The sequence below is a fragment of the Podarcis pityusensis genome, assembly GCF_964106645.2.
Source record: "Podarcis pityusensis genome assembly, chromosome: 4".
Lineage (NCBI taxonomy): Eukaryota > Metazoa > Chordata > Lepidosauria > Squamata > Lacertidae > Podarcis > Podarcis pityusensis.
The window spans coordinates 74,922,061-74,936,292 of NC_138027.1; the positions used below are offsets into that span (position 1 = coordinate 74,922,061).

The 14,232-nt window shown below is 39.2% G+C and overlaps 1 protein-coding gene and 1 long non-coding RNA gene across 10 annotated transcripts in view; one reads left to right on the forward strand and one right to left on the reverse strand.

Moving 5' to 3' along the window:
- Positions 1 to 14,232, forward strand: part of LOC308476046 — a 34,019-nt gene that overhangs the window by 1,565 nt on the left and 18,222 nt on the right. The window contains exons 2-3 of one of the 2 annotated variants that reach the window (XR_013985652.1): positions 39 to 146; positions 1,662 to 1,749. This is a non-coding gene — a long non-coding RNA (uncharacterized lncRNA). Of the gene's footprint in view, positions 1 to 38; positions 216 to 1,661; positions 1,750 to 14,232 lie in introns of those variants that run through there. The other variant, XR_013985653.1, reaches the window with a different exon arrangement.
- Positions 9,033 to 14,232, reverse strand: part of INPP4A (inositol polyphosphate-4-phosphatase type I A) — a 100,857-nt gene continuing 95,657 nt past the window's right edge. For all 8 annotated transcript variants that reach the window (XM_081003405.1, XM_081003404.1, XM_081003417.1 and 5 more), the window contains one exon: positions 9,033 to 12,402. In XM_081003405.1, the coding sequence (XP_080859531.1) occupies positions 12,270 to 12,402 (133 nt within the window). In that variant the 3' untranslated portion in view covers positions 9,033 to 12,269. The remainder of the gene's footprint in view (positions 12,403 to 14,232) is intronic.

The window sequence follows — 14,232 nt, forward strand, 5'->3', positions numbered from 1 at the left end:
CTTTCACGCCCCCCCCCGCCTCCTACCTGCAATGAGAGAGAGCGGCCGCGGTTCACTCTCGTTGTCGCGCGCCGAAAGGCCTTCCGCTGCTCACAGAGAGGCAAACTGGCCAATCACGAGTCGCTTCGTCCACGAGTTCGCGCGAGGTGAGAGGGACAGGGGAGGGAGGCTGGTCGGCGCCGTTGCTATGGCAGCCGCGGCCTAAGCTGCAGAAGGCAAGCGCTCGCCTCCACGTGTAACGGCTTTTTCGCCGTGGGGAGGAGGGATAGGGGCTGAAAACGCATAGCCTGGGGTGGAGGGGGGGGGCCGTCGAGGTCTGCCTGTGTGTGTTGCTGGCGGCAGCCGGGGTGGGGGTGGTCTCAGTTGGGACGACGGTGTGGCCTGAAGCAGAATGTCAATAAGGTGCAGGTGGTTATCTTTGTCCCCTTGCGCTGGAGCGGGGGGGGGGCGCGGTGTTGTAAACAAAAAATGCCCTTTTCCCTTATGGGGTATCCAAGAGCCCATATAGAGTCCTTACATAGGTTCCCTATTGGTAGGAGAAGATAACAGAGGCCAACCAGAGAATATTGAGAAGCAAAGCAGCTAGTAAGCTTGATCTTTTTTGATCTGTTGCAACAGGGTGCTCCCCTCACCCGCAGGAGAGGAGGAACCCAGAAAAATGGCGCGCAAAACCTTATAAAGACTTTTGAAATTGCCACCCTGTAGATCAAGACCACCCCAGAAACATCATACATACATCACAGAAGGGGTGTAACCTAAGACCACCCCTCAGATACATCACACCTACATCACAGAAAAAGCGGTCTAAACAGAAATTTGAATGTTGTTTTTCTCCTGTCTGGCAGGTTACTTGATTGGATTTCCTGGGGAGCCTGGCTAGTCTTTTGTAATGATAAATACTTAGTTCCTGGGCCAGGTCACAGGCTCACACCCTATTCATATCTTAAATGTGCCCTTAAGACAGGATTTGTGAGGAAAGAGACAATGGGGGGGGGGGGTTCCCACTTTGACCTAGCAGAGAAAACATTTGCTCAGTTTAGGAATCAAAATGGTTCCAGGTCGGTCTTCCGTTGATCTATGTACGTGTTGATCTATGTACGTGCTTGGTTGGTACACTTATGAACATTACCATATATCTACGACCATAAAATTCCTATCACGGGGGGGGGGGGGGCGGTAGGTTGCAAATGTAATAATGGAAGCAGCACCTGTAGCTTCATGAGTAATAATGAGCAGCTTGTTCAGCCAGAAGCAATACCTTTTGAATTGTGAGGAACTCTCCATTTTTTTTTATTCCTGATCCTCCTGTCCCCACCACAGCCCATGTTGAATCCTCCACATCACCTTTCCAGAGTTGCTGCTGCAGCACACTCCTCTTCAGGTCGTGCCAACCCGAAGTTAGAATTAGAGAGAGTTGGAAGGGACCCCGAGGGTCATCTAGTCCAGCCGCCCTGCAATGCAGGAATATATGCAACTGTCCCATACAGGGGGATCGCAGAAAGCATGCACTATGGAAAGGAAGTATCAGCCATGCCTTATCATGAAGGTGTGTGCCTTTTTTTAAATTGCTGAAGATGGGTGGCATATTTCCGAATTCTAGGGCTATGTTCATAGAAAAGACTCTAGACTCCTTAAATAATTCTTTCTTTCTTTTTAATCAGATGCTGTAGAGAACATACTCTATCTTTGACTCACCACTGGCACCCCAGAATGCTACTAAAAGTAGCAGCAGCCACCAGACTCCTGCAGGTGAGTAATACCTGGGCACCTTTGTTTGTTCAGTGCATCCCTCCTTTTGCCACACTCCCCTTTTTGTGCTGAAATACTGCAAAGTAGCTTACGAGTTATTATTAGCCCCATGGTTACCCTGCCCCTTCGCAAAATGACATGCTTGCGCTGAAAGCAAAAAATATTATGTGACCTCTGTGATTGTCTAAGTTTGATGTTTGTGTCATTATTGTGTGTGTTGCAAGCCTATTATACGCCTTTAGGCACCAGGCAAAAATGTTCCTCTTCAACCAGGCCTTGGGCTGATTAACATCCTGTACCCTTTCAAATGTTTGTGGGGGAGGGGTGTTACTGGTTTGTGGTTTGTGTTGTTTTTATTGTGTTTTTATCTTGTATTTTGATGTTGTGAACCACATTGAGATCTACAGGTGTGTGTGTGTACACAGACTATATACAAATATAATAATAATAATAAATAAATAAATTAAACAGTAGCTGCTTGGTGATAGGTTCTGGGGGGAGAGATGATCTCTGGGAGAATTTATTGGGCGGCTCCTTGGTCAGGTAACTTATTTGTGATTGGTCTGGGTGGCAGCAGACTCCAATTGTCCAGCAGTTTTATGGTTGGACATTAACTGTTGGTTAAGGACAGTTGAACTTTGATGGAGTTGAGGAAGGTAGTGTGAGGAGAAAAGCTAAGGCCTGAATATTAATACTCTGTTATTAATACGCATCTGGTGAAGATAAGGAGAAGGGAGCTGGAGGATGAATTGGTCTGAGAAGCTGCCCTATATAAAAATCTTACCAGAAGAGCATGATACAAGTGGGTTTTTTAAATTGGCTAAACTGTCCAAGGAATCAGAAGTACAACCAGAGGAGCTTTGAGTTTCAGAGGCAGCTTATACCCATTGCTTCTCCAGGGCTGTGGGTGTATTTGGCTGGGATGGAGGTTTAGGGAATTTGGCCTGAAGGTAAAAGCAACTGCTAAAATAGGCTGGTGACAGAAACTGTCCTCAAGTGCCTTTAAGATCCCAGTGTAAATAAGAGTATATCCGGTCATTCAGATCTTCCAGTGAGGTCTTCCTGGTTGCATTGCAACCTGCAGAGGTCCCTCTTGTTGTGGTGGCCTATGGAACGATTTCCTCTCAGAGATAAGGCAAACACCTCATGTTTTGGGTGTTTAGCACTTGCTAAATACTTTTTATTCTAGACCTTTGCTGGCTATTAATACCCGCGTATTGAGTTTATCCTATTTTTGTTGCTGTTGTATTTACGGTATTTTTTTTGTTTTATTGTGAATTGCCTTGGGATATTTTTATGAAAGGTAGTATAATAAAATATTTAAATAAACACATCTGAAATCTGCCCTAGCATTTGTCTTGATGGTATAGCTGCCAAAGTGAATTCCAAAGCCATCTAAGTTTCCTGTATTACTCATTTTCTTGTGTTAAATGTATGTGTAATGAGATTTCCTAGATAAATAAATAACCCACCTTCAAAGCTGATTCTGCAGCACACACAAAATTACCGTATATCTTGGTTCATTCACTACTTTCACTGTTACAGTTCTTTGTTTAGGGAGAACATGACCTATTAATAGCTGACAGTAGTATTACAATACCTCTATATTTTAGGATGTAATATTAATCTGGGATCTTATAAAGCCCAAAAATTATATACTCCACAGTTCATTGTGGTTGTATTATTACTATTACTGTTCCATTACCTTCATGAATTTATTTTATTGTATTTGCCTCAGAGCTCTATCAAACACACTTAAACTGAAAATTATATACTTGGTGATACAAACCAGACATCAGATCCACATAATGACATATGGTACTGTATAACAGTCAAATGTTTTTTCTCTTTCCCACCCACACTGCTCAGCACATTATCTTTTTTTTCCTCCCAAAAGCTAAACTTAAAATGTGTGTTCTTACCTGGTATTGGTGAAATTCTTTTGAGGCCGATGTTTGATTGCTATCTTCTAACCCAGTGGAACTTGACCTGAGCTAACACATTTTATAAGGGCATGTAAGTTAATATTTACCACTCACATAATAAACGGTAGGGTTATATTAGGTCTCCTCAACAATTAGAGAGAAGTGATTATATAAATCACTCAAAATTAATAAATACTCTTAGGGCCAAACTACATGCTCTATTGGCTATCCATTACTGGATTTCCTGATTTGGCACTGAAAGCCTTGCACTATAAATCAGTGTGTGTGAGAGTAATATTTCCAATTGTTTAATAAGCAGTCCTTCTTCCCAGGGGACTCTGGAAACTCTAGATCTTTGAGGAGAAGGGGTTCTCCTAGTAACAAACTACAGTTCCCAGGGTTATTTGCAGGAAACTATGATTGTTTAAAGTGGCATAATACTTCTTTAAATGTATAGTGTAGATGGGGTCTAAAAGCAAAAAAAAAAAAAAAAAAAGGGAGGGGATCAGGAATATATGATCTCATGGACTCCTTACAGCACCCAAGAAGCAAAACACTTAGAAGAACTAAGGGTATCACTGGTTAATGGATCTGATATGAAGTCAATCAATAGGGCAACGTCTATTAGTACAAGTCTATTAGTTGCCCAAGCTTGGTAGTATGAGAAGGAAAGTCATGCTCCATTTTAGCACTTAACCCTGTCAAAATAGATAGGCAACTGTCCACTCCCCTCTAGAAAGTTATATTTTATTACTCAGAAGGGCAAAGAAAAATATGTAGAGGCATTAGATATTCTGCAACAGAAAACGCATGGAATCCTGGTATTTACCTTGGCTAGGTAAAAAAGAGCTACCTGTCTAATTGATTCTTCAATATAACCATAGGGAGAGAGACTTCCTCTGCCTTCCCTGTCTCAGTTAGCATCCCTCAGGGACCTGTTCTTTCTTTATGCACTTTCTCTGTGTGCTGTCATAAAATCCTATGGCTTTTGGTATCACCTGTACAGGATATCTGCCATTGGAAATATAATGTTTATCTTTCATGTTTTTATTAAAAGCCATACATGCAAGCAAAGTCAGACAGTTCTCTGTGTCCAGAAATGTATATAAAATGGATTTTCCAAATAGCTAGCCGTCATTCCTGTTTAGCAGCTCATTGCCTGATCAGAGCATTGTTTGGTGAGCTACTTTGACATCAATTTTTCTTGGATGCCTTGCTAATGTTAATATTTATCATGTTGTGTGGTATATTTATCTTACCATCAGTTTCTTTTTTTGGATTAGGACCATATTTTGTTCATTAAAAAATAAACTCTGCTTTCTCTCAGATTTGTTCCCATGGACTATAGATATGTTCCCATAGATAATCTGGTGTTTCAGTTTATCATGTAGAGACTTTTTCTTTCTTTTGAGTGACGGCTGTTTTGTGAGCTGTTTAAAGGCTTTGACATGTTTTAGGTCCCAATTGGGAGTCTAACACTTGGAGTCTAACCCTGAGTTCATCTGTTGCCTAGACTGCGGTAACTTTCTCATTGCTGTCCTTCCATTCTCTCATCTTGGTTTCCTCATCCAGCACTCTCTTGCCAAGATCATTCACATCTCTTGTTGCTTGGTCATTTCGTTCTTATCTATGCAATAATAATGTAAAAACCTCATAGTGCAGTCCCCATCGGAGAATTTGTAGTGCCTCATCAAAGTTCTGTACCATTTTCCGGTCAATATTTTCCCACCCCCACTTTATTCAAAGTTTTTTTAAAAAAAACTTTTTTATTGATTTTCTTTTCTCAAAACAAGTATTCAATATCATTGCTGAACATACATTTTCCAATTTCCCCCCTCCCTGTTGATTTCTCTCAAATACCATTTCTGATTTATTACATCAAATGATACATTCTGCTGTTTATATACAGTATTATGTTATCACATTGTTATACTTCTTGTTCTCTGTAAATAAAGTTGTAAATGTTTATTTAAATCCTGCCAACAAGACCATTTCTTTTTGTTGTTTCTGCAAATATATTGTAAAGAGTTCCCATTGCAGAGTTAGCAAAGTTAATAGACAAACTGCATGAAAAGGACAATAGTGACTTTGAATAAGAATGGGAACACTTTATTCAAAGTTCTGCCATTGTTTAAAGCAATGTTTTTCTTTCAGCATCACTCACTTCATTGTACTTAAGACTTCTCCCTCTTCCATTCCTCAGCTGCCTCATGTGTGAGAGAGAAAGAATGTGGAGCCCTCAAATATACCATAGTACCTTTCTGCAATGTATCCCCCCCCCCTTCTGATATCATTTGTTGTTTTCAACATGAATTTCCAGATTCAGTATGTAATGTAGAACGGATGTTTAACTAACAAGCAAACATCCATATATGTACAACATCTATCAACTGGACCCTTAGCTGAATAAGCTAACTGGCAGACTTGCTCTTAATATTCTATTCATCTTAAAGATACAGTAACATATATCAGTGTGGGGTATGTGCGCAAAGGGGTCTGCAGTATAGGCGGATCAGGATGGAAATGGGGGTGGTCTGTGTGCAGAGGTGAGTTGAGAAAAGTAAGGAGGAGGGTGAAGGGAAAAAGGAGTGAAGGGAAAATTGGGGGTGCAAAGGGGCTTGCAAAAAGGGGGGGGCAGTAGAAGGCGTAGGAATGGGGGCTGAACATGAAAGCCAGGATCATGACAGCATCTGAAGAATAGAAGGGGATGATGGCTTCATAACTGGGCAGAAAATGAAAAGGGTGCTTAGTAGTTGCAATGTGTGGAAGGAGGAAGATGCAGGAAGTTACCAGGGATGTGTGTGTGAAAATGGGTACAAAGCAGGGCTGTGGAACAGGAAAGTGACTTTAGAAAGTGGTTTGGGAAAGTGAAAAGTGAGCTTAATAGTTGCATGGGAAGGCGGTTAATATGGGGAGAATGGCAGTGGGTTGGTGAGCAGTGGACGGAGACACAGCCCCTCAAATATGTCCATGTTTGTGGCCTTCAGTCCTCCATTGTCACCCCTTCAGCCAGCCAGAGGTTTTCTGCTCCTTCAGAAGATTCCACCCCCTTCCCCTTTGCTGGCCTGCATCCTCAAAATCCACTTATGTGAAGCCTTTGGTTTAGCCCCCTGGTTACCATGCCACATTACAACTAAGCCTGTAATTGAGTCTTAAGTATGTGTACCCAAAATCACATTCTTTCCTGGTTTGCGTTAAAGTAAGTTCCATGTCAAATTTTTGATTGTAAGACCATGAGCACAGCCATAGCCATACATCTTGCTAGTGCTATATAAATAATACTTTATGCAGGACCAAAGGCTTGGGTATACCAGTGGACTTTTTTTTACTCCCCCTTAGATTATTAGATCAGCAACCCCTTGTCATATACTATGTAACACCGAGTTCCCTTAATTTCAGAAGTGGTTTGCTTTTTTTGGTGGGGGGTGGGGGAGGCTGCTGTTTGATAAACATAAGATGTATGGCCTTATATCCTAAATCTCAAATCCCTTAAATTATAAATCATTCTATACCATCTCTGCAATATACTGTACCAAACAGCATCTTTAGCTTATATTCATTGTAAGCCACACAAAGATTTGGCCCTATATATACTGATAAAAAATAAAATGTCTATTTGTCCTTATTAATAAATAAAGGCACAATAGTAGGACCACCTTTATCAACAATAAAAACAAATCTTTAAATAAAAATTTAAAACAAAATGCAACCCCTTGTAGGCAGTTACACTGAGAGAGAGGTATAGGGATACTGATGTACTGAACCCACACTAGCAGGTGGCCATACTTTCATTAAAAGAAAAAAGGGGGGGGACGGACGAAAGAAAGGTACACATCTAAGCAATTTCTCTGAAATTTCCACCCATGTATTTAGCCTTTGAGCAAAGTCAGAGCTGCGATTGATGAGTGAGTTGTTTGGATACCAGGCAACAGAAATAGGAAAAGGGATGGGGAAAACTGCAGTCTTTTAGGACCTCCATGGATTAATAATTATTTTATATATACCCTGGCCATCTGGTTGGTTTGCCGTAACCAACTGATCTATCCAGGCCCGCTGCCTTTGGAATATGTGTTGCTTTTTCCTAGCAACCAGGATGCATCTTTCCAGGGTGGTTGTACCCCCTAGAAGTTATATTTTGGGACCCTCCATCTGCAAAAAGAGAAGATAGATTTGCACATGCAAGTTGCATGCAAGTTTGCATCCTCTTTTGCAAGTGGTCACTGGTCCCAGTCCAGATACAGTGTACTGGGCCCAGAAAATCCTGACACCCCTGCTAGTAGGAAAACCCTAGAAAGTATAATATAATAGAGGTCCTAAAGCCTTGAAAGTTGCAATGTATTTTATCTCTTTTTTTAATGAAACAAAAATACTAATCTCAGCATTCTTGTCAGTTCTTTATTATTATTTTATCCCTAAAGACTAGCACATTTACAGCATACATGGATTGGAAGAATTGACTATATAAAACAGTAATCATATGTTTATGGTATATTAATACTGCCCCAAAACAAATAAATAAAATAAACTTTTCAATGCACCAAGCTTGGCAAATACAACTGTGTTGAGACAAAAACAGTGCTATATTTTACAATAGCTCTACATACATAAATGAAACCCAAAAGGCAACTGTGCTGTGGGTGTTTTAATAGAACAGAGACAAACAGACTTAGCAGGAGTTTCTTTTATACCCCTTTACTAGGTTTCATTTCTAAAATGTACTAAAAAAAATTAGTTAGAACTTCATGTTATAGTATTCCTTAAGAATGCCTTTTCTGTGCAATCTGTCACTCAAATAAAACAATTAAATGAAGTTTCCTAATATGGATTTATGTTTTCAGAGTTTTCCATTTTTCATTAAGCTCTATTCAGTTTGTCCTCAATGGAATCCTATCTATGCATATGTCAAATTGTCTTTATAAAATATTACATGGACAAAGTTGTTCTACATATTGCAAACAACCCAAAGATAATCAGAATATTGAATCCCTTTCCTATAATTAATGCAGTACTATAGCTTGGTATCTTAAAAAAAGTGAGGGTTTCAAAGGACACATATGAGGAGTTTGGAAATTCTTCATATAAGTATTGCAATGCTATATAATGCATTTCTATCCACAGAGCCTCACCAAAGTGAATGAAACATTGTAAAAACAAACAATTTTCCGTAGTGTAATTCAAGTAGGCATGTAAAATAAAGGCTCACTGTTATTTAGAGGGGGCATAGCTAAAAATAGCTAGAAATCTGATCCTGAACATTTATACTAGCCAATCTGGCCTAAAGTTTCAGCTTCCCTTTCCCATTAAAAGAATGGGGAAATACACCCTATGGCTCCAAGAGATGGCTGACAGTATTCTGTGTCTAAAAACATTGCTTGCCAAAGTTTTAGAGAATCATTAAATTACTGAAATCTTTTCAGTAGCCCTTCCTCCAAAGCTGAAAAATAATAACTTAAGTGTTTAAGTACATGATTAATATGTACAAAAAATACACTGAGTGGTGAACATAAAATAAATACAAAATAATGCACATTTATGCTATATCAGGATGAGTTTTCCCAATAGTACAATTTCAACATGGACCAAAAACGTTTACACTTGGTGCAGAGTTCCGAGGTTCAACATGTTACATAGCATTCATAACACTGAAACTGCAAACAAGGCTGAAACAGCAATAAAAGACTAGTTCACCAAAATCATGATTAGTGCAAAATCATGACTAGCACATGTAACAACACAGCTAAGCCATCAAACTGCAAAAAGCAAATAGTATAACAAATGTCTGTAGGCCTAGAATAAACAATGAAAACCTTTGCGAAATTAAAGTGCAAATATAAATAGCTGGGAGAAGTAGCACAGAATTGGAAAATGTCCCATGTATACCGGTTTCTTATTTTGTGGATAATAACTGAACCACATTTCCCATTTCCATTACAGGGCCCATGATCCTAAACATAGTTATTATACATAAACACCACTAATTTCAGTAGACTTTAAAAGTGTAGATGTTTGTTCTGGGTTACAGTCTTAGTATGAAAATGTTATAATGGTTATTATATACTGGATTAAACAACTCTACAGAAGATTAAGCATGACGTGATTTTAAAAAATCAGTGCTTAATTTCACTTTTGTTTTGCTGCTGGTCACATATCAACAGAAGACTGTATTGTTCTACCTTAAGCATTATTCACACATTTGCTTTTTGTACTGGTGCAATCAATTAATATTCATGAGTGTCTTTCTAAAGGGTAGTTTTGTTAATAGCGGCTTTTCACATGAGCATCTCCCATTGGAAGACAATAATTCTGAACCACAATTTAGCATTATGTGAACAAACAGCAGTGTCTCTCTCAAACTGATACACTCCTATCTCCTCTTTCATGTGCTCCTCCTCCAGGGTAGCCCAAGGAGGAGAAGAGATGCATTAACTTCCTGCCTTAAACAGAAGTTTGAGGAGTAGCTTGGAAACTTCCACTTCCTGTCTTTAACAAGCAGCAGTTTATTGTTCTGTCCAAAAGGGATAAATGGTTAGCTTAAACTAAGATTTGTTGAGACATGCCAGTACAGTGGTACCTCGGGTTACATACGCTTCAGGTTACAGACTCCGCTAACCCAGAAATATTACCTTGGGTTAAGAACTTTGCTTCAGGATAAGAACAGAAATCGTGCTCTGGCGGAGCGGCGGCAGCAGGAGGCCCCGTTAGCTTAAGTGGTGCTTCAGGTTAAGAACGGACCCCCAGAACGAATTAAGTACTTAACCTGAGGTACCACTGCATCATAAGCTATGATTTTGGCCAGACTTGTTTCAGTGAACCATAGTTTAAACTAACTGTCTGTTCCTTTGGAGCATAACAATCATAGGAGCCGACTCCTAGGGTCCGAGGTCCCTTCCCCCCCCCCCAAAAAAAATATTTGAGGGGGCGGGCCCTCCCAAAGTTGATGGGTATTGCCATTCAAATGGTGTGCATGTCCCATGTCACGTGATCAATTATGTGGGGTAGGATTTGCCTTGGCCCCCAGTATTTTATTCAAGTTGGCACCCCTGATAACAATAAACTGCATTTAGTTTAAAAAGAAGAAGTTCCCACTCCTTATCAGAGTTGTAATTATGGAGGTGTGAGCCTAAAGCTCATTCACATAACACTGAACTATGGTTTAGTGTTACACCCATACCAGTTCAGTGCGTAGCCTTATCATCAATGAATTATGGGGTCATGAGAAACATTTGGCTTTTGTTTAAATCAATGATCTGAAAGTAGGAATCCCTTATATACTTCATAGTTTTCATTACCTATGGGCTGTATTTAACTATTATGGGGAGTAGACTCACTGAAATTAATGGGTCTAAGTTAGTCATGGCCTTTAATATCAATGGGTTTACTCCTAGTAAAAGTTAAATATAATACAGTAAACATATTTGAAAGGCTGAAGACAGAGAGGAAAGTAAGGAACCACCAATTCCAAATGGTTAAAGTGCATCTCATTCAGTCCTAGAACCAGGCTGTAAATCCAGCAAGCATACTTGGCAAAAGGCTTGCAAACATCGAACAGCTGCTTCCACAAGTGAAGTTGTATAATATCATCTTGTGCATGAAAAAAAGAGAGAGAGAGAGAGAGAGCGCACGCTTCTGAATATTTGTCTTCCACTGAATGGCATTGCTGTGTGCAGTAAGCTGATGGATATAAACAGAAAGAGGTGCAAACTGAAATAGGTTGGATGCCTCTGATGATGCAGATATGCAGAGGACTCAGCCTCCTTGGCACTTCAGAGGCCAAACCAGAATGCACTTTTGTATCTAATTTACAATGCCAGCCAGTTAAGAATGTGTACCTTGTCTTTTGAGTCCTCTGCCCAGAGCACTACTAGTCACATTAACTATTTTGCCATGTGCAACTCTCTCTTCCTTGAGCCTACTTTTCAAAGGTATATAATTGTAAAATTTCTAAAGACAACTAAAAGACTCATGGGTCCAGTCCAGTTTTTGATCTGGGCTTTGTGTCAATTCCTGATGCTGTATAGTACACACCACATATATGATAGTGTCCTACATAAAGGAAAACATTTTAAGGTCCTGGCATTTATATTACTGTGCTGCACTGTCTTAAAAACTGAGTTTTAGCTTCTCCTGCATAACAATGCGGCTTGTAACTTATCAAACTGCCTCACATCCAATTCATTTTCTATTTACAAAGTCTGAGGTTTTTTAAAAAAGTATTATATGAAAGTCTTAATCTCAAATCAAATCAGTATAAAAAGATGTGTGAAACAGCTGCCTAAACTTCATTCATAAAATCATCAACAGTCCAGGAATTACCTTTCTTATTTAGGCATATAAGTAAGAAATCAGTGGAACAGGCATCTTACATACACTGATGGCTAGTTACATGAGCAGACGGTCATCACATTTTCATGTTATAAGGGGTCAGTAAATAATATTTTTCCTATGGAATCCAATTTAATAAAAGTACATGCTTGGTATTAACTAGTGAAACGTACAAAAAATTGTTTCTGACATTGTTGTCAAAGTTCATATACTAAAATTGAGTGTATCCACATTTCTTTTTAACGGAACAACTAATTACAGGACAGAGTAATCTTATGATTCAACTTTTCCATAAGTTCCTTCAGGAGGCCTGTAATACTTGGGGAAAGCCTTCAGCTGCAGGGAATTAAATGCATACTTGCGACATCCAACATTCTTCATTGTATTTTCTCTTCGACAACCCTCACTGGGAAAGAGAGACAAGCACAAAAAATGACAGCAGTAAAAACAAAAACAAAATGAACAATTATTTTAGACAATAATGAGGTGAACTAGTTAGTTCATAGCATTGAAATACTTGAACAGGTGCTTGAATAATTTGCCATTGCAAATTTAAAAGCAGTGGATCACTAAACAGACCAGCTATGAGGCACGTGAAATAGAAACATGCAGTGTCTAGTTGCTAAACTTGCAATTCTAAAAAGCAATAGTGTAACTAGTTGCAATGCAACTGATCTCTGCAATGTTCCGAAGTATTTCATGGCACATATGCTATGCAGTAATAAATGCTTTTCAACAACAACTATTTCCTGCATATCAGTTTAGCAAGGGCTTTGCTCAAGGTTACCAAGACTAGATAATTTGCTATGCACAGTAGGAGCGGTTGGGGGAGAGGAACTTAACCAACTAATACTAATACAATCACAATCCTTAAAAAGTTTAGTACTATTTAATTGCTTGAAAAAATACTATTTCATGTACAGCCACCAACCATATGCTAGAAAGCCATCAATATTTAGGAATGCAACCTTCCCTCATATTTACCTACTGCAGGTTTAACCTAGGAAATTACCTATTGCAGGTTAACCTAAGAAATCTATTGTGGGCTTGTGCATTCCCTTCCATTTCACCGTGATTTAATGTTATGTATGCACTTGTGCTAACCAAATTTCTTCTCACCTAGGATTCGAAACCAGCTTCAAACCGTAGTTATAATAGGAGTCCAGCTTAGCACATAACTATAAACCATGGTAAAAGGGAGAAGTGGAGATTTGCATGTGAAATTGTAGGAGACGATGGGGTCAATAATTCTGCTGACCTGCTCCTTAGCTATGGTTTAAAGTGGCAGAATAAAATCTATACTGGGCTGCTGGGGAACAGTCCTCTTTTGGTGTGATAGTCATTGCTACAATAGGCTATCTTAACATTTACACTCTGGTTTTGAACTCTATTGCATTTCAATACAATATTTCTGAAATCTATTTAAAAGGCCATTATTTTTCATGAAACTGAAAGTGCTGACAAACAGCTATGTAAAGGAAGCACATCATTTTGGTACACATGAATTAATTTAGACCATCAAAAGAGAACTTTCTTTGGTTCCTTTGAATATAGAAGAAAACAATGGAAAATGAAAATGGTTTCATGCTAGAGCATAAGTGTTAAACAAAGCACACAAACATAGGACTGATATATAATTATATTTTAAACAATTAAGGACAGCAACATTTAATATGCCCCTTGTTAAACTACAGCAGCATTGTTTCCAAGGTGGTGAGATTTTGAATTATAATAATTTATTCCACTATCAACATAAGGCAAGACCCAGACAAACAAGCTCTTTTGAAGTTCTGTTGATTTCAGTGGGCATAGTAACAGCTGTTTAACTTTCATACTGAAATCTACTCTATGGATTGTGCACACCTTGATATGAAACTGGGATTAACTGATTTCATTAACTCAATTGTCATTGTATAATACACATTTTTATATGGCTTAATTTCACAAGTAAATGATTTTATTGTCCTTCCTCTAAAACAATGCATTGTGACTCTGAAGTACTTATTTTATAGGTAAAGGTAAAGGGACCCCTGACCATTAGGTCCAGTCGCGGACGACTCTGGGGTTGTGGTGCTCATCTTGCTTTACTGGCCAAGGGAGCCGGAGTACAGCTTCCGGGTCATGTGGCCAGCATGACTAAGTTGCTTCTGGCAAACCAGAGCAGCGCACGGAAATGCTGTTTACCTTCCCGCCAGAGCGATACCTATTTATCTACTTGCACTGTGTGCTTTCAAAC